This window comes from Talaromyces amestolkiae (assembly GCF_001896365.1).
Source record: "Talaromyces amestolkiae strain CIB chromosome Unknown scaffold2.1, whole genome shotgun sequence".
In the NCBI taxonomy this organism is placed as follows: Eukaryota; Fungi; Ascomycota; class Eurotiomycetes; order Eurotiales; family Trichocomaceae; genus Talaromyces; species Talaromyces amestolkiae.
This window is the reverse complement of record NW_024468038.1, coordinates 2,172,678-2,193,724: the sequence shown is the minus strand read 5'-3', so window position 1 is coordinate 2,193,724 and position 21,047 is coordinate 2,172,678. Positions and strand designations below refer to the sequence as shown.

Genomic DNA, 21,047 nt, shown 5'->3' with positions numbered 1-21,047 from the left:
GCGGAATTGAAAGTATAGGGGAAATCTATCATATCATATGAGAAATAATTCTCATTCAAATTTAATAGCTAAATCTAGATTGACATAGATCAACTTAGAAAATCCAGGTGACGTAAATTGTATACCTGAGAATGAAATGCACTCATAAAGTACCTTGCTAGCCATGGTAGATCGACTGAACATTTTCAACAGAGGTCTGCAAGCTCCAGGCTGGTTGATGATGTAGAGAGAGTGGACATGGAACAGAACGCGACAAATCAAGTACGATACCCAAGCTGATTACTACTCGATAACTACTCCATGTCTAGACTTTCAAACGTTCAATCACTCAGCTTGAACATCAGGGTCAAAAGGAGCAGCTCTGTTTCTCACTTATTGCGGGCCTCCAGGTCCTCCAGCACCACTGTTGGGGTTAGCAACACCTCCCGAGGAAGTCAAATACCCAGCCGGTGTAACGGAAGAGTCTTCCGAAGAGTCGATAGCAAGGGAAATCCAGGCAAAAATGCCATCAGTCACATCTGCACCGTTCACATAAACGTATTGAACGAAGGGATCAATATCATCAGCTTCTTGTAGTAGAATACTGTCATCGGCATTCTCTGTCAGAGTTTGCGTGTTTTCGTTATACGGTGACTGGTTCTCCACTTCCGAAATGAGGGACTGGTCGAAGAAGATCTGTCCGACATGTGAGGCTTGTGCAGTATAGAGACCCGAGATGGTATCATTGCTGAGACGTTCGGTCTCGTTCACAGTGTGGCTAAGGACTGTTATAAAATTAGTATAGTTTGCATCTTAATAGCCATTGATACGTACCATGGATATGAGTTGCACGACCGGTATAATGACCTGGGAAAAGGGTTTCAAATTTGACAACTCCGTCGTCGTCACTCTGTTGGATACCACGGAGGAAGGTATTGTTGATGTTTGTAGCATCCGCGGAGTTTCCATTTCCATTGGCAACAACACCAGAGTACACGCCCTATATAGTCAGACTCACATCACACTCAATATGGCGACCGAGGACCTACAGTTGAGTTACAGTGCCAGATGTCAATGTATGACTGAGGTACCGGTTCGCATGTGCTTGAGTCGACAATTTGGATATCGAGGTACAAAGGTACACCTGCCTGGTCTTCGATGACATTTTCGCGGATGTATTCTCCGGTGATATCTTGTGATTCATTTAATAACATGTCAAATCAAATATGCATACTCAGCTTACAGTATGGGCCCTGGGTCACATCCGGTCCTAGAATGCAGGTTGCATTGGAAGTAAAGATCACTTCTGGGTCGGTATCAAAATCAACGTCCAAGGAAGAAAAGTGGCTGGTATTCAACGAGCTGAGGTCACGAGTGTCCAGCTGTACTTGTCCTGAAATATAATATTGTTAGAATAAGAATAAAGGCAAGGTATAAAGAACAGAGTGCATACTTTTGGCAGCGAGCTTGTGTCGGAGCTTGCTAACAGCAAGCTCACGACGGGCAATATTTCTAGCCTCAAAGCCACGGGCCTTGAGGTTATCAGTACACCCAGAAAGACCGCGTTTTCCCTTCAGGGCGGCTGCTCTCTCAGCAGCTTCGACTTTAACGTCGTGGCCTGGATGAGCCCGGGATAGGACAGCAATCCCAAGAAGGATGCTTGCGGTTGTTTTCAAAAGCTGAACCATTTTGGAAAACTAAATATGGAACAGGAGAGAATGAGATGAAATTTTTCAAGATGAGGAACTTGTTATTGTGTAGTTTGATGCTTTGATTTGCAAGTCCTGTTCAATGTCGACCTCATTCCTCCTTTTATAGTCCTCTTGTTTCAACAATGACAAGTGATCTACGCAAACATTTCTGTGCATGCGTAAGCTCATCCCACACTGGCATAAAAAACCATGTTTGCAAGAAACACCACTCCTACCACCTAAGGGCACACTCCTTCGTTCCATACGGGCCAAGAATCCAGATGTGGAATTCGCTGATTCAATATTCAGGGATGCCTTGTTGCCAAGTCTTTGCTTAACCATGAGAGAAAGAGGATTACGAATCCTCAGTCTTGCTAGCGGCATTAGAGAATACTTATATACGAATGGAGCAGGAGTTGTCGGGAAAATCCACAGTCCGCCCGCATGCCAAGAAGGAGAGTTGTTTCATTGAAAGGGAAGCAGAACCTTGGGTTGCAAGAAGATAATGTATGCGTTTTCCAAAGGTGCTCATTGAACGCTGAATCAAAGTGTCGCAGGTTTGGTGCGGGCTTCAGTATCTAGGTCATGTCAAGTCCATCCTCCGCATTGCCCATTATATGCGCTTAGAATGTCCATAGCTCAAAATGACTCAGAATTAAGACTCAAGACCGACATGAACGATAACATGAAAATGTTCAAATAAGCTACGCAAGCTGGGGCAAGGGGTGGATTGATGAGCAGCTAATTAGGTAGCGTCCAAACTGCATAATAATCCAACATGGTCTTGTACAGCCAATAAGAGATTCGGTGTGCAGTCCAGGCCGTAGATCACCAACACTAAGTCGAGGACGCGTCATGCAATTAATACAACAGCCATTATCGTTAATGTGGAGTTCCGGAAAAAACTCAGAGTGCTCACTTATGAGGAAAGAGTATATGTCATCTTCTTATTAATTGCGACCGCATGATTGGCCAACCAGGGCTGCACATTGTACAACAATGACTTCTAACTCATAAACCAAGTAGGACACTTGGGGGATAGCGTGTGCTTTCCAATTGAGACGGCATTTGTATCGGTAATTAACTTTAGAAGGTATACTATTCGATAATAGACTGGTCTATTCAAGACGCGTTAGCAATTTCTCATAATTTGAACCTCGGTTTGAAGTAATTGTTGGATTTGTTGTCAATATATCTTTGTGCCCTTCAATCACGAAGGAGAAGGTTGAGTGAGATACTATTTTGTTTCTGCTATCGGCCAAAGTTTTATTTTGCCCCTGTTGTCCTTCCTCCACACTGGACGTAGGATGTATTTCTTTACTGTCATACATTGATTAATATATTCCATTCCGTAAGCTAGTGCCAAGTCCTAATTCTCGCACTGTCGATGCTATTAGCCAAAGCAACGGATAAATTGAGCAACCAACACCAAGCAGAAAGATGGCTGTGGACTAATAAGGATCTTCTTCCAGTCAAATACGACCAACTCTTCTCTGCTGGTCTGTGTGGCTTTGTCTCCTTCCCTTTTCAATACTCTATCGGCTTCAAGAGTCTGGGCGAATTTACTCTTCTCCCTAATTGTGGGACCTTTCCAATAGAAAATATAGATTGGAATTGTTACAAGCAATGCCAGAACCCCGAGTATTGTACTCGCCATTGGAGATGAAATTTGCCCCCAATGTTGGTATACGTGGGTGTCGCATGCATAGCCGATATTCCTGCTAGAAAGTCACAGGCAAAGCCATTTCCACCTGTAGCAGATGCAGAATATTCTCCGCATGATGCAACCATATAATCAATTGTCGTCAGATAAATTGCGGGATTGGCAATAACAATTCTGGGGGTATACTCAGGACCCATCGATGTCCAGGCAAATCCAAAAAATCCTATTTTCTCCAGTGGAGCTAGGACAAGTAAGAGTAGAATACGACGCTCTGTTATACGAGATACATCCCCGTCTTTGCTGCGAATATAAAGCTGGCGAGCAAGGTCCGGTAGGAAAATAGCATAAGCTAATAGGTAGCCAATAAAGATTGTGATGAAAGTCAGGCCACACTGAACGGTATTAAAGCCCCACTGTTCAAAGACCAATGTGAAAGTCTCAGTGAAGACAAATATCAAAGCGTCCAAAAAGCCTGATAGAATAGAAAGACTCAGCACGATAGGTTCTCGAATAAACATCTCAAAGGGACGTCGCCAAATACGCAGGACCTCCTTGATATTGGACCAATTTTCTTTCAACTCATTGGGTCCATAAACATTAGGGTCCTCACCGGACTTCCAGCGTAGTTTTGCTTCGTGGTCATTGAGCACAGTCGTTCGAGTTTCACTGACGAGGGAAAAGTGCATTAATTGAGTACCGCTACCAAAAATGAGTTGAATCCAAAATTTCCATGCCAATTGAAGTATTATCCAATGAAATCTTTAAATATGGGTCCGAATAGTGGTACCCTAATAGATGAGAGCACAACGTAGGCTACTGTGACGCCCTGGTCATTCGGCTCCCCCCTGTCCGCGGTCATGCTCAATCTTACCGAACCTCCAGCGGAAGATAGACCGTCTAACGCGTGGTAAACAATGGTAGTGCCTTACGTTGGGGGTCCGAGCACAGGGAACCTGCATCATGTTGACCAAAAACAAACTCAGCTGCATAATCGGCCATCGACCAAATTCCTCGCTCCATGGCGCCCACAACTCGCATCCAAATGCACACAGGACGAGGAAACTCACCTGTCCGCACCGGGCAGCCTGCTCGCTCACGTTGAAGTGCTGGGAATTAATTGGTCAACATTAGGACGCTGGCTCCTGATGAACGTGAGATAAGGTACAAAAACGATGGTCAAGTGGAGATGGGCAGAAAATCATTGACCTTGGGTAATGGATGGCCCCGTCGTGGAAAATAACGTTTAGGATACATGCGTTATAAATGCATTCAAGACGACTTTCCTGCGAAGCTACGTCATGGAATTATGGACGTCGTGCCAGTCTAATTCGCAACATTGACTGAAAATCCCGACTTCACCTCTTCGTTCAGCTCCGTTCTTCCCAGAATTATAGTTCCGATGTTGTCTGTTAGGCTGTGTTGGGTACGGTTACACGTCGGTTGCAATCTTTCTGGACCCACGCTATATCGCTTATCAGAATGAACGATTCCGCGCTTCGCGAGTCACTACATGCGATATCTTCGTGTCTCGGACTCGCCACAGGGCCTTCTGTCGTTAGGCTATACGCTTACCGGTAAGCCAAAATAGGCATCTCCGGCGTCTACACGCGCTCACAGCCCGTTGTACTACCGGGTTTCAGTCCAGCTCTTTTATATAAGCGGCAATAAACCCAACTAACATATAATCTGAAATAGCTGAACTATCCGAGCCAAATCTCGAATAAACTCAACGTCACGGCGGCTTGGCGGCTAAAGCTTCAAGCGTTCTAGACACGATCGCCACGCAATATGATATAGATGCCTTTGGGATCAGGTTTTCTGCCTGTCTTGAACAGTCAAATTGTGCCAGCTACAGCATTATATTAGTTCCATACAATTGTCCAAGTGATCGGAAGACGTCATACACCAGAGAATATGGGGAAGATAGCGCGCTTCCCATTATTTGCCCTTTCTCGAACAAGTATTTCCGTGAATGAAATTGAGGGCAGTGTAGGGACAAAATCGTTTATGGAAATGATTATACGACATCAATTCGAACAGCTTCCCGCTACTTTGTGCTCAGCCCAACACCGTATAATGATAAATATGTAGCTCCGGCTCGCACCTCGCAACAGTCTTAGCCCCCAACCCCGAGTGTAAACATATTGTCCGAGTTCCAGATCCGAGAGCAAAGACCTACCATTACCTTTCCGTGGTAAATTCTGTGCGCTTAAATACCGAGAAACGAATGGTTGAACTGTGGACAGGTATGTCTTCTGTTGTATGACCTGGTGCCTATGTGGTAGTGCTACCAGACGTATATACTTAGATACATATATCAATACATGTATCACAAAGAACTCAATTTTCCGCACTTCCAAGGTCACGCAGGTACTTCGCATCAAGAAAAACATAACAGAGATTCACACAAGCAGTGTAAGCTCGCAGATATCTAGGGACTCTACGATCGTGATCCTACCCAGCATGTGATCTACCTAGATAGCATGTCAATATTCCCTTGATGCCATGGCCAGCCTCGAGCCACTAGTTTATAATTTATGAATTCTCAAACGCTTAGTTGAGATTAAATTCTATCAACCTTTTCCCCCCGAATACCATGTGACGGATCGATGGAAGGAATTGAAAGACCAAATGGCATAGCAGGTATTTCTACCTCATACAGGATAAACCAACTTCTGCCCCGACATGGCCTGCTTGCGAATGATATCCACCCCCTCGATAACGCCTTCCCAGCCACCTGCCATCACTTTGACTGGATGCGGATCCAACTTACCTTGATCTAATAATGCTTGTACCTGAGCCGTGAATTTAACCGCGAATTGCTGATCCTCGGGTCTGACATCTCGCGCATACTCGCCATCCATCTCCACTTTACGTCCAAATATCGTGACGGCTAAGAGCCAGGACGGTTGTATGGTCAGTGGCCGCTGCGAGACCACCGTCTCGCGATACGGCTCGACGGTGACATAACGCCCGCCCGCCCGACCGATAGCACCATAGCAAAGTTGTGTCGTTTCTGCCGCAGCAATACAGTCGAGGGCGTAGGCAAGGGTGTTGCCAGTAAAGGCACGGATTTCTGAGGCACAATCCGGATTGCTGTAATCGAACACTTTCTCTGCACCAAATCGGCGGACTAGATCAAAATTGCGTTTTGAGCAAGTAGCGATGGGGCGAAGACCAGCGCTGGACGTACGAAAGACGAGAACAGACTCCAGTCAGTACGAAGATATATACTTTACAGTCAATTAAAGGCAGGAGGTCTCCATACAGTTTTAGTAAGCGAATAGCTCGTGTTCCTGTGGCAGTACTACCACCTGCAACTAGAACGAAGTCTGCTCGGGAATGATCTTCAGGACCGGGGTTCACCGGGTCAATGGACGCGGGCACTTGGAGCTCGCGGAAGAGTCCCAAACCGGCAGTAAATAATCCCAGACCCAGCGAAGCAGCGTCCTCAAAGGCCATATCAGCAGGTAGCCTCAGCAGTAGATTTGCTGGGGAGGACACGTATTCGGCAAATGCACCAATGTCCGGCCGCGTCTTGCTCATACCGTGCACAAAGCCAGCCACACGATCCCCTATCTGGATGTGTGTAGTGCCAGCCCCTAGCGCCACTACTGTACCAGCGAAGTCGTATCCGTGAATAGCACCCGGGACTGGACTGTAGTCGACCATCTTGGCATCTACTGGGTTGATGGCTACGGCAGCAGTCTTGACCAAAGCTACACCCGGCTCGAGGGCCGGGACGGGAGCATCGTGGCGAACACGGAGCTGCCCAGGGCCTTCGGCCACGATGGCCGTTTGGTGATTTGGAAGAATATGGGTAGCGGAAGGCATGTTTGTAGCTTAGGCTTGAAGACGTATGGTCTGGCTCTAACGTCGATTATCTATACTCTCTACACATACTATATTTGGACTCGGACCAGCAGCTATGTGAAAGGTTGGTTCCAATTCACAAGCATGATTAGAATGAACCGAATTACTGGCTGTATATGATGAAGTCGGTGCTTTGAAGATGAAGCTCATTACGTATTTAACGACCTTTCTACTATTGATGCCTCCTCCTCCGATTCGCGTAGTCAGTGGAAAAGTCTTTAGGGTTAACGCTAGCGTGCCGGACTGTCCGCGGATCCGTGGAGGTTCGGTGATATAATACTTAATGTGGCGGTCTTTCCACCGGGAAGAAAGGGGAAAAGTACAAGCTAGCCATTCAAGAAATCTCACCGAACTAGCCTTCACGTCTCCTGCTTAAATCCGGTAATCTCCAGCGAATATTCCATGCCCATGGAAGATCGCCTTGAATGGCGCAAGCTTAGATTGCTGCTCCTATGGGCGCTTGATCTTTTTGGTCTCTATACTAGTTCTACAGCTCCTATTCGATAGGAAATGCTCTCGTAATTCCTACGCAGTTTGCTGGTAAGACCTTAAGTCCGGTACGAACTGGTAACTATACGCTGGTGCAATTAAGCGGTTCACGGGACCGGAGAACCTTATGTCCCTTATTAGCGGCGTTCTGCAATGACAGTGTGTTGAATATCGAAAAAGCAGAGCTAGAATCCTGTAAATTAATTTTGAGGTATTCTAATGGTCCGTAGATTTGGCCTTACAGCGATATGTTCGATTTGTAGGACAGTCGCATCCAGAATACATTTTCACAATGATCACTAGAGATTCAATACCTTTGAAGTGTGAGGTGGTAATACCGAATCCTGACACGCCAGTTCGCTTTGTCTTGGATCGATGGTCTGACATTGGTCTAAATCGCCCAGCACTGGTGGTAGTGCCAGACACCGAGCAAGACATCATCGATACAGTACTTTATGCGAAGAATAAAGGCTTGGAGTTAATCCCTGGCGGCGGTGGCCACGGACCCTTTGTCTCTATCACTGAGAAAACGCTCTATCTCGACTTGAAGCGGTTTGACAAGGTGGTCTTGGATACAAGCCAAGAGCAGGCCAAGATCAGCTTCGGTGGAGGGACTCTGACTCGTCGGGTCATTGATGCATGCACATCCAAGGGGTTTTATACCACTTGGACAAACAGTTATGGCGTCGGGATGGTGGGGAGTGTGTTGGGTGGAGGCAGCGTGAGTAGTGTGATTACACCTGCAGACACGCGTTGAATCTATGGCTGAAACACTTTGATATATAGCAACCTCTTAATGGACTACATGGTATGATTATGGATCAATTGATTTCGATCAGGCTCATCACTGCTGCGGGAGAGGTGTTGGAACTGGATTCATCTTCGGAAGGGGAGGAGTTGGCCCTATTTCATGCACTATGTGGCGCGGGACACGGTCTTGGGGTCGTGACATCTATGACTTTAAAAGCCTTTCCACTTGCAGCACTTCGGATGAAGAACGATGAGGTCTGGTGCCGCCGAGTCACTTTTCCGGCAGACGCAATCAACCTGGCAGCCGAAAAGTACATGCAGTTGCTGCCACCGAAACCCTCTCAGTATGTGCTACTAATGTTTGCGAGGGAGCCTGTCACATCAACGGGTCCAGGTGCTCCAATAATCATTCTGTCATCCCTTTACTATGGCCCACAGGAGGAGGGAGAGCAGGCTTCTAAGCCATTATTCGATGATGCGGTTGTCAATAATACAAATATACATCCTGAAACAATTTTGACGCCTCTGTCCCAAATGAATGAGGCCTGGGCTCCATTCAGTGTACACGGAGAATACAAGGATATATCATCAGCATGGCTCAGAACTACGCCTGTTGAGACAATGAAGGCCTCCTTCCAGCAATATGTGGAGTTCACCGATCACTACAAAGATGCTACTCGATCCACCATTGTCCATGCCACTCACAACCCAAAGAAGCATGTGGCAATTAGTGAAACGCCAGAAGGACAGGCTAAATACTTCGAGAGTCGTGATCGCGGTACGTGTATGCTGGTGATGCCCTGGACCAACAACCCGGAGACAGTTGAGCCCATGCGCGCCTTTGCAAAGAAAATCAAAGCGCTTTACCGCAAAGCTCAGCCTGATTTGGATGTCCCAAGGACCTTCCCGAATAACATGCAATCAGACACACCATTGGAGGAATTGCATACAGTTGATCGCATTAAGGAACTGAAGAGGATCAAGAAACTCTGGGATGAGTCTGGTGTGTTCTGGAGTCCGTATGGAGACAACCGGAAATGATAAAACAATCCACACGTGGGATATCAGCTTACACTCATTCTCCTTAATCACTGAAACGTTTGATATTTTCAAGTATAACGTAAATTAACATGAAAATGAGGAAAGATTATGTGTGTTGTCGACATTTTAATCTTATTGCGAACTACAACACATATTCTATCTTTCAGATGAGGTATCGCTGTATTATTTTACTCCTTTTCTCCCCATGCCGAGCATATCGAGCAATCACGATGTGCTCGAATCAAATAGAATAGATTTATTCGCCTATCTCCAATCGAACTCCTAGGTTATTAGGGTAGGAGGGCTAGAGTGAGGAATTTCGTTAGGGTTATATAGATACCCCGCCCTCGCGTCTAACCCGAAAAGAAAAACCACCGAACGCCCTTAAATGGCTGCATAACAATGCATATTCGGGGTTTTTTAACTCCTTCAGCCCGTTCCGCGACGGATATAACCGTCGTCACACTAAAGTCCGGAAGCAGGGGTACTATGGCGTCAACTAGTCTGTCTAGGGGTCCAGGGGCAGTTAATGTGATGACAAACCAGGCTTGATCTTGTGTCGACTGACTCAGTTTCTTTATTGAAAATACACCAGTAAACACGAAGACATGTTCTAGTGGTGAAATAAAGTTTTCTGGACATCCCCATATATCTATATTATATGTGAACCAGACCTTGTTGCTGAGTTGAACATGACAGCCGAAAGTCCAGAGCTATCTTCCATTCGGTCCACCGACGAGGACAAGCCGGTGGACGTGGAGGCCACAGCAGAAATTGGCAATGTGACCGAGAAGAAAGACCCCAATCTAGTCGAATATGACGGCCCAGATGACCCGGTAAGACAGAAAGACAATTCTGAAAGTACGGCACGATTGCAAGGAGACTAACATCGCAATGAAAAAAATATTAGGGCAACCCTCAAAACTTCTCGACCGTCAAAAAGGTGTATATTGCTGGCAATCTGGCTATGTTAACATGCATGTCCACCTTCGCGTCATCTGTAATGAGTCCGGGCGTGTCTGATATCGCCATAGAGTTCGGCGTCTCAGCTGAAGTTGCAATTCTTTCGACTGCACTATTTGTGCTTGGCTTTGCAGTTGGGCCTATGGCCTTTGGTCCAGCTTCTGAAGTGGTCGGTCGCAAGTATCCCATGACTGTAGGAGTGTTTGTCTTTGCAATTTTCGCGATTCCCGTAGCTGTGGCCAAGAATGCAGCGACGATTTTTGTCTGTCGTTTCATTGCGGGCGTTTTTGGAGCTGCGCCTCTAGCCATTGTAAGTAAAATTCCATAGGGCGCCATGAACATCGGTCCAAATCCACTGACCAGAGAACGCTTTTAGTCGGGCGGAACGCTTGCTGATATTTTTGATCCCATTTCCCGTGGAATTGCGGTTGCCGGATTCGCCAGTGCGACATTTCTTGGACCAGTTTTGGGACCAATTGGTGAGCGAATATTCTCGGAGCCTGGAAGACAATCGAGTAGCACTGACTGGAGACCTTATGAGGATAATATACAGTGGGAGGATTTATCACCATGTCACACCTGGGTTGGCGCTGGACGCAATGGCTTACGCTGATCCTTGCTCTCTTCTTTCTTCTGGTCTACTTTTTTACGGTTCCCGAGACCTACGCCCCTGTGCTGCTCACACGACGAGCCAAGAAACTGCGACGTGAGACCGGAAACATGGCGCTGCATTCATTGACAAGTGAACGAAAGATTAAAATCAGCGATATGGGTCGCATTTATGTTCTTAAACCGTGGATCATGCTGATCCAGGAACCGATACTCGCGCTGATTACTCTTTACCTTGGTTTCATATACGGCTTCCTGTATCTGTGCTTCGAAGCCTTTCCAATTACCTTCCAGGAGAAACGCGGTTGGAATAAGGGAGTGGGCGCTTTGCCTTTTCTAGCAATCACCGTTGGAGTGCTTGTTGGCGTGGCACTTATTATCTTCCATACCAAGACCCGCGTGCAACGCCAAATGAACGAACGCGGAGCGGTGGCCCCCGAGGAACGCTTGGTACCGATGATGCTTGGGAGTTTCCTGCTGCCGATTGGAATGTTTTGGTTTGCCTGTGCGTTTTCCTCTTCGCGGTCTTCAAGTCTTGGACTGTTCACTGATTAGAAACAATTCAAGGGACCTCAAATCCACACATCACCTGGGTTCCCCAAGTGATCTCCGGCGCCTTTCTGGGATGTGGTATTCTGCTCATATTTATGCAGGGTCTCAATTACCTGATTGACGTGTACAGAATGAATGCCAACTCGGCCATATCGGCGAACGCGATGTTTCGGGGTCTTTTGGGTGGAGGATTTCCCATGTTTGCCACTTACATGGTACTTATATGATTTCCGTTCTCCAATTTGATTGTGAAAGGCTGACGTTTCTGTGTTCCTTTAGTTTAATAATCTGGGCGTGCCGTGGGCGATGACTTTGCTTGCCTTGCTATGCACTACCATGGTGCCGGTGCCTTTTTTGTTTTATATCTACGGAGAAAGAATTCGCAAGTGGAGCAAGTTCAGCCCGTATTAAGAAGAGACTGATAGATTGGGAAAATGGGAAATAATCATTGATAGAAATAATTTTTGTTTTAGATAGACTGGGTTAGGAAGAATTTTGTATGGCGATAGTGCAGAATATGAGCTAAATTACTTACTGTTCGAGCGCCAAGATAAGGAGCAGTCATCCAATTAATTTTTCGCCGCAGAACCCTTTTATCATTGCGTTTTATTAAATAGATTGATTGTGCGGCTATCAATATTGAATTGTGGTTGCGCTTACGAGTGATTTTAGTTAGACTGGTCAAGGGTAGGTATATTCTATCATGATATACTACTACTGTAAGCTGACACTGATATAAACTGGCTTGGCGTTGCTTGCCCCCTTCATCAGAGCACACTTGATCTTGATATTCATCTTCCTACAACAATGACCAACTCATGCAATCCTGATGGATGAATGCATGGAGAAAAGGACAAAGCAGTCCCTTGTGGTTATTTAATATCCCAGCATCGATAGATAGTACCGCGCCGAGTACTAAGTACCACTGCCGACTTATCAATCACAAGATACTAAAGTCAATTGTAGGTGAGGCTGGTTGAATTTCCATAATTGCTGGACCCGCGATCACTTTGCTATCATCAAATATCGCACCAGTTCCATTCATCGGCGCGCTCGTTAGGAGACCAAATGTCTGACCAGAAACCTGTTGAGGAACCGTTACAGAGATAGCTCCATTAGAGACCTGGGCCGGTACACTGATTATATCAATACCACTGATAAACGTGACAAACGCGGACGAAGGAATTGCTGTACCATTCCCACCAGTCATGCTAAGAGTTGCAACTGTATTAGCAGCAAGTGACTGAGCGGAATTGGAAACACCATTGACTGATAATGATGGAAAGGCTGTGAATGGCAAGGCTGCATTTGATGAAGGGCAGCTCGTTATGAAGGCACTGGCAATGGTGAATATGGCGTTAGGTGACAATGGAGTACCAGCGATATTGGCAGACACCACGTCGAAAATACTAGCACGCTGAACCGCCAGATGCAGACCCTCTGAAACAGTAATAGCAGCGGCGACATTGAGTATTGACTTTGAAGAAATTGCGGTGGCCGCACCTAGGTACGCCGAGACTCCGACACCTTCCAAGACCGTCGCAAGATTGACAAAACTCAATACGTCTGTTATGGGGAAATTGTATTGACAACTAGCCACAGGCGTTGCCCCAGCTTGCGTAATGGCTGCTTCCAAAAAGACAACATGCTGCTCTTCGTCGTGGGCCACAAATCCCAGGTTCTTAACGAAAGCCTCGTCAAAGCCTGCAGCGATAAAATCAACTTCCGAGAATGTAGAGAGAGCCTTTTTGTAAAAAGTGTTCTCGAGATGTTCCAGCTATTTACATATCATCAGAACATATTTTGGGACGCCAAATTTCTGTTGGAAGGCTCACCGTTAATGCAAACTGCAATATGTCTATATCAGAGATGGCTTGCTGGCGACGTGTTAGAGGGCGAGACAGGACACCTGTAGCGGCACAAAGAAAAAGATAGCAAGCGAGCACAGCTCGGGAAGTAAAAATCATAGTGATGGAAATACGAAAAGTTTCAATGGATGTATAGTAAGGGAGAGAAAGCCAAAGAGAAACTCAGTCAAAAGAGCGTCAAGAAGAGAAATTAGAAAACGGCCCGCCGCTGTCTCGTCAGTTGAATTTTGAAGAACGATAGTATATTCGTAGAATGGCAATCCAAAGACGTGAACATATAGTATATATACATAACTACATCAAAGGCATCTCATACTTTGATGCCGAACGAACTAGGACTGTAGGTTTGTCCAGCTTCAAGCCTCGACCAACTGTAATGGTCTCATAAGGGTTTTACATGTCGTCGCGGCTGAAGAAAAAATATGCCAAGATGCTCAAGATAACATTAAGGCCCGTCGGCACTTGCTGCATTATGTTAAATGCATGGAGCTTGGCCCCTTGAGGCTCAATCGGGCCCGGTCCATATTTCCTTTCGGGTAGTCTTGAAACCGAAGGAGTAAAAAAATAGCTATCTCATAGGTAGGCTTCCGGCATGGGCAATTAAGTTAGACCCGATTTGATATCTTGCCGCAAAGATTGTCTCACAGATGATCTACTTCTTTTGCGGGTGATGGGCGAGTTAAAATTCGGAAACCGGTAGGTATTTGGAATTTCGCTGAAGTTGAGGCTCCTAGACCGTCTGAGAGAAGCGCTAGCGATCTTGGTAATGTTTGAGAAAGTATATGGTTTTCCGTAGCGCCACAAATGCATACAGTATGATACAGCTTATGTGAAGCACATATAAGGCACTGAGTATAACTTAGCACACCCCGAAAAAACTTAAATACGTACTAATCATCTACTCCTGGCTATTCTCTAGTGCTGAACTTAACCGCTTAAGTCGTAAAATACATTAATCCTAGCTTTGCTAGCGGTGAACCTATTTCTAACCACTTTTAATCTCTGGCCTTAATCATATATGCCACGCAAATGTTGTAGAATATTGTAAAAGTATAACAAGTGGACCATGTAGCCAAGTTCAGACACCGCTTCGACGAGACCCCGAAAAAAAACTATCTGTGACGGCTCAGTCAACCGATCATGATGTCCGCCTTGGAGTCTCACAGGTAGGCTTTTCATGGGTTGTTACATATCGCTTGACATCGTCACGTAATACATGAAACCTTCCTTCTGATAGCCTGGGGTGAAAACCAAAGACGTTTAAGATTTTTCTCTGTGCCGTAGATTAGGTGAGGTCAAGCTATAATCTCTTTTAATTTGTCTGTTCTTGTTCTTTATCTGATTCCGTGAAGGTACGACTGTACGCGATAAAGCGTTCATTTGCAACCCGATTTCAAAACCTCCATCCGTGCTTTGCGTAACAAATCAAGTTGTTCAAGCTATGGGTTTTACTCAACACAACTCAGCGAAGTGCAATGCTGACTGGGGTACAAAATGATGCCAGATGAACCTGTTGAAGTGCACGACAATTCAAATGAGTTTCAAGAAGCCGAGGAAGGGCTTCTAGGCCTACTACTATGTAGTGCTAAATAGTATGTAAAGCGATGTCGCAAATATCCCCGATTTAGTCAAATAGATGCTAAGATATGGCCAAGATCCACTTAGGATTAGGGCTATCCTCATCCAATAACTTAAGCTACAGCCGAAACAAAAGGTACGAATAAATTCATTGGGGATTGAAGGAGTAAGGACTTATTTCATTGGCATAACGGAAAGGAATACTGGAATTTCTATACAAGAGTGGTGCTGCTTATTGTGTAGAGACGCCCGTCGCTTCTAGTTTCCAGTCAACACACCCCAGTCACCCTCCGCCCAGGACGACTGCATCTTAAAGTCCTTGACCTTCCACAAACCACTAGTCTCATCCTTGACTAGATCTGCATAGTACAGGCTTCCCGCCAACAGACGCGTCTGGCTTGGCTCSAGCCCYTTCCCACCSCGGKAGTGCTGGGCGAGAGCCGAGGCGGTCACGGCTGCCTTGGAGCCGCTCTCGTCGATGGTGGTTCGGACATTGGTGATAAAGTGGGTGGTGTCCAGCTTGCTGATTGGCTCGAAGCAGTCGGTGTGGATAGCTGGTAGGCCTTCGGAGACCCGGCCATTAATTGCAAAGGTGGAGTTGGGAACGAAAGCTGAGTCAAAGAGTTCCTTGTTATTGGTGTCCAGCCCCAGCACGAGACGATAGAGAACGTCAGCAATGGCGTCGCGGCCGGTCAGGGCGGGAGACAACGTGGCGGGCAAGGAGGGGATCGACGCCATGGTGGATGAATGACGGTGTGATAGAAATCAGAGTTGGTACAAGAAAGTCGGTCAAAGCTTGGCTTGTGCCTTGAACTCTAAAGCATTAATTTAATGAAAAGATGATTTTTATTTGCTGTACGGCGTATAGGATGGATAAAGCAACTTGGCGTTGTACAAACACCCCGAGAGGTCCGGGTTATATGTGGTTAGGCTTCTTTGTTTGCTGCTAATTGTTTATCCCCGTTTATCTCCAGCGACGGAGTTAGAGGACTTTAGCGTCGAGGAGTATGTCCGTATGGCGGGGKAGTAGAGAACAAAGAAAAAAAGTCGAGCTGCTGGCATAGCAGAACAATGGGGATTGTCTCGAATGCGGACTACAAAGTACAATCTGTAAGGCTGTCTCGTTCTCCCGGGTAACACACTTGGGTAAGGGAATATGGTCATTCCAATTGTTGACAAAGACCGGGACACGAAAATGTCATGATTCTATCCCCCGCTGTTATCTTATCTATATCGCCGAAAGAAATAATTAATTATTAGTTCGGTGATTAAGACGCACCACCAATTAGAGTAAGCCCGCAATTAACACCGAAACGGTGTTTTACTAGGGTTAGTAACCCTAATATCTCTAGCCCTAGAAAACACCGAACATTGAATGGCTGTCCGCGCGGAATTTTATGATTGGAAGAAATGAATCCAGACCCCTCGCAGCATAATAGAGCTGACTTGGAAAGTGTCAGGAGATCAATATGTGATCCCGCGCAGCAAAGGCTATAACTAGTCACCTAGAGGCAATCGGCGGCGAAGCACCTTACAGGCTGTCTTCGTCTGAATTTTCATGTTCATGAAAAGATTAGAGTGTACATGCAAAACGAGTAAAAATGTCGCCGGAGAATACTGTGACAGCGGATGTCAACGCCGCAGTGGTCAAAAATGAGGAGAAATACATCCCTACAATTGACCTGCGTGCATACTTTGAGCCTGAGTCACCCACTAGCAAAGCCGAACTGTGCGAACAAGTCCGAAGAGCGTGCCTAGACCACGGATTCTTCCAAGTCGTAGGCCATGGTGTCCCCGTCGAAAGTCAACGGCGGATGCTGGCGGCCTGCAAAACATTCTTTGATCAACCCAAGGAGAAGAAAGTGCGCCTCTCGCTCCACAAGTATTCCTGGAGACGAGGATATGAGGCGCCAGGCCAGCAACAGGCCAATGATCCGCATCAGGGAGATCTTCTGCCCGATCAGAAGGAGGTTAGTTCAAGTTCCGCCTATTTACTTCACTTCCTTGTTTTATGCCATTAGTCTGAGTAAACAATAGGGCTTCTTTGTAGGCAATGAGTTGCCTCTGCACGATGTCGGCTTTGGCAAGGGTCCAAATATCTGGCCGCCCGACTTGGCCGACAGCGAATTTCGCGAACCGGTGATGGAGTACTTCGCCCATATGAAACAAGTCGGACTCAAGGTGATGGAGGTCCTAGCCGTGAGTTTGGGATATAAGCCAGACGTCCTAGATACGTTCACGCGAGACATTGCCCTGTAAGCCGCTTCAACCGTGGAAAAAGCCCCCAATGGACTATGATTATTGTATTCAGGGTAAAGTAAAGGCTGATTAGTATATCCCATTTTTCAGGTTCCTCAAGCTTCTTAAATATCCACCGCATACCTTTACAGACAAGCGACAATTTGGAGCTGGCCAGCATACCGACTATGGCGGATTGACCATCCTCCTCCAACAGCCGGGTAAGGATGGCCTAGAAGTCTGGCACGCGGCTACACACCAATGGATCGAGCTCCCCGCACTCGAAGACAAATTTGTTATTAATCTGGGTGACTTGATCCAGCGATGGACAGGAGGTGTATATAAGAGTACGCTCCACCGCGTCATCAACAAGGTTGGTGGTGAGAGATACGCCGTACCGGCCTTTTGGCATGGTGATTTCAGCGCGACGAATCCCTTCGATTCAAATGATCCAAACCCGGAGACGGTGCAAGAATTCATTCGGAAGAAGTTCTACAAAGGCTACGGAATTCCGGCGGAGACGGTTGTGACTTGAATATCCAGACCTGTAGCAGTGTTGATACCGAAATTTGGGAATTCCACATTTTTGTTACTTTGACAAAGATAAGACAGAAATCGTAGTCGAAATTACCTCATATTGATTTATCGCTCTTCTACTGCTTCTATTGATGTACTAAAAGATATAAAATTATTATAATTACCCCTTGTAAAGATATTTAGAAAAGACAGCTAAGTTGAATATGAACTTAGGTAAATCATTACCGCATAAGTACTGAAGTTGTCTTATAGGATTGGTTCATTTGGGTGTTAAACCTGTGCAATCGGTAGCAGTGAATGTAAAATGCGAATGGAAACCATATAACGATTACAATACAATATATGACCTCGTTGTATTATCACTATTTTGCGATGCCCATCATGCATATATAGCTAGTACTACTTTAACCATGTCTTAATTTTGAGAATATCTAACCCCTTTCAACCTCTGTTAGCCTCACTGCCAACTCCGGCTTCATCCAAAATCTCATCMCCCGACMCCGGTCAAGCCAGTCTCGGCTCTTCTCTTCTAACTCCATGTCAAAGGACCATACGAACTTGGCCAGAATTAGTCGCATTTCGGCGTGTGCCAGATTATTGCCCAAACAGCCGCGAGGGCCAAAGTTGAATGGTTGGCATGCATCTCTCTTGTCATTACGATACTCGGGATCGCCCATCCTGTATCAACGACTGCGTTAGGTACTAAAATAGCTTAAGCGGTGATGGGAATCACCTACCATCTCTCGGGAACGAAGGCGTTTGGATTCTTGAAATTGCGTTCTGAGCGGTATGCAGCATGATGGCTTACTGAAACTACCGTGCCTTCTGGAATATAGTAGCCACTAACCGACTCACCACCCTTGGGGCATACTCTTCCAAAACCGGCTGCGGCTGGTGGAAAGGTCCTCAAGCCTTCAGATAGAGTTGCGATCAAGTATGGTGAATCGTTAACGGCAGTCAGCGTGATCTCATCATACGTGGCAAATTTGCCTCGGATTTCGTCTTGAAGCTTGCGCAAGACAGTAGGGTTGATCAGCAAATGATAAGTAACGCCGCTGAGCGCAGTTGCGGTGGTTTCAGAGCCAGCATTCATTAAGAAAAATGAGTTAGAATCGATTTCTGCCTGCGATAGCTTAGCGCCCTTGTCGCGATTGTTGGCTAAGATCAAGGTCATGAAATCAGGCCTGGTGGTTTCTCGTTCCATCCGACGTTTCACCTGAGCTGCAACCCACACCTGACCTTCTCATTAATGAGAGTTTCCTTATAGAATAAAAGGGAGATCGAGTAGTCACGCACCAACCATTGCTTGCGCTTCGCAACCGCATCCTTGTCAATGATCAACTTGCCCAGGTATTTCAGCCAAGGGTAATGGGCAAGGATATAGAGTAACCTGAGAGCCCTAGCAGACTCTTCGAGGAGTTTAATGATTTCATGGCTAGCACGATTCTGCAGACATCCGAAGGGTTCACCTGTAAGGTAGAGGGTTGGGATCAGCGTTATTGAGTATCCCGTGGGCGAAGTTTGATAAGTCAAAATGGAACGCACCGAATGTCAAGTCCGCTATAATATCGAACGTGATCCTTTTTTGTTGTTAGATTACCATATAATAGTGATACGAGAAATGCTAGCAGAATTTACCAGGTATACCATTGCACCATATCGACGGCACCCTCACCGCTACTTGCGGCTTCTTTTAATTTATCGATGAATTGGTCTACGAACCGTTGCACCAAGGGTTCTTGCGCAGTAACTGCTGTATTACTAAATGCGTGTGCAAGAACACGACGACCTAGAGTCAGGTGAGAAGACGTCAATCAAAGCGAGAACCTGGCGACGCTTTACAACGCCACACATGTACTCAAAGAGAACCTACCTCGAGCATGGTCATCGTCGTTCGCCTGCAAGATAGATGCGACTCCGTTACTCGGCTTGACATACCATGCGGGATCCTGCAAAAGACAATAAGACTCAGTAAGTTTCCCAGAGAAGCGGTATTGCATACCTTTTGCATATTTGGACGGCCCTTCAATTTTCCAGTTCGAAATCCTCATAACTCTTAGGACAATGTCGTTGTAATCGAAGTTAACGGGCGTGAAATTACATACCGTAGATATCTGGGAATGCGGTCTCCCCAGAGATAAAAGATACCTCATTCGGAGAAATTCTAACTACCTCACCGTACTTTTCGTGTAGACGGAGACTGTTTTCAGCGGTCGTACCAGCCAACATGTGCCGGGCATACGGGATCATTGAGAGAGCATTGACCCAAGGGCCGGGTATGTGTCGCAGCGGATGAAAGTATAACGCGTAGATGACATTGCCTAAGAGGTAAAGCAGGAACTGACGCTGGGATCAGTACTATGTTCTACGTAAGAGCCTAAGGCGTCGTGATTTACCAGGGTGCCGATGGCTCCTAGAGCAACGGATGGCTTCACCACTCCATTGTCAATGTACTCCATTGGGGCTGTCACAAAAGGAGATATGGAAATAATTTCTGTGCTTGAAAATTCGATTTGTGAAATCAAATACGCGAGGTCACAGGGTGAGCTCGTGGGGTTGATAGCTTTACCAGAATCAACTCTATATGTTTTATATCGCAGATATACTTAGGCAATACGATGTGCCCGTTGAATCGAACAAGATACGAGAAACTTTCATGACGACTAGAATGGCTTAGCGGGATAAAATGATTATTGGCACTACAGATCTTTGCGATCTGTTTTTCGGCGCTTTTATGACTATTCGGTGGTTTCCACAATTAGGGTCCCGTTTGCAGTTATCACTCGTGTATTGCTGAATAAACGATCTACTGCATTTTCTAACTTCGATTATGCATGATCCTCCGTTACGAAACAGCAAAAAAGCGGATAGTCGTCTTGAAGTGCTGTATCTGTCTGGTGTGTCATGCATGATGCAGGGCTGAAATGCCCGACCTGAGACGAACTTTACTGGTAAATTCGGTATGTATGGATCTGTTACCATAGTATTACGTGAAACATGGTGCAAAACCAGCCAATATGGCGCGCTGTTCACATTTGTCAAAGTGAGCCGTAAGGGTTACTTTGAATAGGAAATGAGAAAACGAGCGTAGCGATAATGATTTCAAACACCCGAATTGACCACCCACTCATATGTAGCTTTCGGCGGCTTATACGATAATGAAGGCGGTAGCTTCACAGTGACTAATCTTGGGATTATGTATTGCATGGATAGCCT

The 21,047-nt window shown here is 46.0% G+C and overlaps 8 protein-coding genes across 8 annotated transcripts; 3 read left to right on the top strand and 5 right to left on the bottom strand.

Annotated features, from left to right (window-relative positions):
• Positions 1-372: 372 nt before the first annotated feature.
• BHQ10_001998 (uncharacterized protein) lies at positions 373-1,667 on the bottom strand (the record flags this gene model as incomplete). Its single annotated transcript, XM_040874094.1, has 5 exons — positions 373-764; positions 814-979; positions 1,029-1,171; positions 1,223-1,372; positions 1,433-1,667. 5 exons carry the CDS (start codon positions 1,665-1,667, stop codon positions 373-375), a joined length of 1,086 nt encoding a protein of 361 aa, XP_040730503.1.
• A 4,320-nt stretch (positions 1,668-5,987) lies between these two features.
• BHQ10_001997 (uncharacterized protein) lies at positions 5,988-7,167 on the bottom strand (the record flags this gene model as incomplete). The annotated part of the gene is made up of 2 exons (XM_040874093.1): positions 5,988-6,516; positions 6,602-7,167. 2 exons carry the CDS (start codon positions 7,165-7,167, stop codon positions 5,988-5,990), a joined length of 1,095 nt encoding a protein of 364 aa, XP_040730502.1.
• Positions 7,168-7,987: 820 nt separating this feature from the next.
• Positions 7,988-9,486, top strand: BHQ10_001996 (uncharacterized protein; the record flags this gene model as incomplete). Its single annotated transcript, XM_040874092.1, has 2 exons — positions 7,988-8,416; positions 8,482-9,486. 2 exons carry the CDS (start codon positions 7,988-7,990, stop codon positions 9,484-9,486), a joined length of 1,434 nt encoding a protein of 477 aa, XP_040730501.1.
• Positions 9,487-10,178: 692 nt separating this feature from the next.
• Positions 10,179-11,613, top strand: BHQ10_001995 (uncharacterized protein; the record flags this gene model as incomplete). Its single annotated transcript, XM_040874091.1, has 4 exons — positions 10,179-10,322; positions 10,397-10,759; positions 10,826-10,928; positions 11,003-11,613. The coding sequence occupies 4 exons, from the start codon at positions 10,179-10,181 to the stop codon at positions 11,611-11,613; spliced, it is 1,221 nt and encodes a 406-aa protein (XP_040730500.1).
• A 937-nt stretch (positions 11,614-12,550) lies between these two features.
• On the bottom strand, positions 12,551-13,577 carry BHQ10_001994 (uncharacterized protein; the record flags this gene model as incomplete). Its single annotated transcript, XM_040874090.1, has 2 exons — positions 12,551-13,387; positions 13,446-13,577. 2 exons carry the CDS (start codon positions 13,575-13,577, stop codon positions 12,551-12,553), a joined length of 969 nt encoding a protein of 322 aa, XP_040730499.1.
• Positions 13,578-15,314: 1,737 nt separating this feature from the next.
• BHQ10_001993 (uncharacterized protein) lies at positions 15,315-15,794 on the bottom strand (the record flags this gene model as incomplete). Its single annotated transcript, XM_040874089.1, has 1 exon — positions 15,315-15,794. One exon carries the CDS (start codon positions 15,792-15,794, stop codon positions 15,315-15,317), a length of 480 nt encoding a protein of 159 aa, XP_040730498.1.
• An 863-nt stretch (positions 15,795-16,657) lies between these two features.
• On the top strand, positions 16,658-17,829 carry BHQ10_001992 (uncharacterized protein; the record flags this gene model as incomplete). The annotated part of the gene is made up of 3 exons (XM_040874088.1): positions 16,658-17,026; positions 17,094-17,311; positions 17,406-17,829. The coding sequence occupies 3 exons, from the start codon at positions 16,658-16,660 to the stop codon at positions 17,827-17,829; spliced, it is 1,011 nt and encodes a 336-aa protein (XP_040730497.1).
• A 433-nt stretch (positions 17,830-18,262) lies between these two features.
• BHQ10_001991 (uncharacterized protein) lies at positions 18,263-20,290 on the bottom strand (the record flags this gene model as incomplete). Its single annotated transcript, XM_040874087.1, has 9 exons — positions 18,263-18,509; positions 18,569-19,065; positions 19,128-19,300; positions 19,377-19,411; positions 19,470-19,620; positions 19,705-19,780; positions 19,834-19,877; positions 19,937-20,171; positions 20,228-20,290. 9 exons carry the CDS (start codon positions 20,288-20,290, stop codon positions 18,263-18,265), a joined length of 1,521 nt encoding a protein of 506 aa, XP_040730496.1.
• Positions 20,291-21,047: the final 757 nt, after the last annotated feature.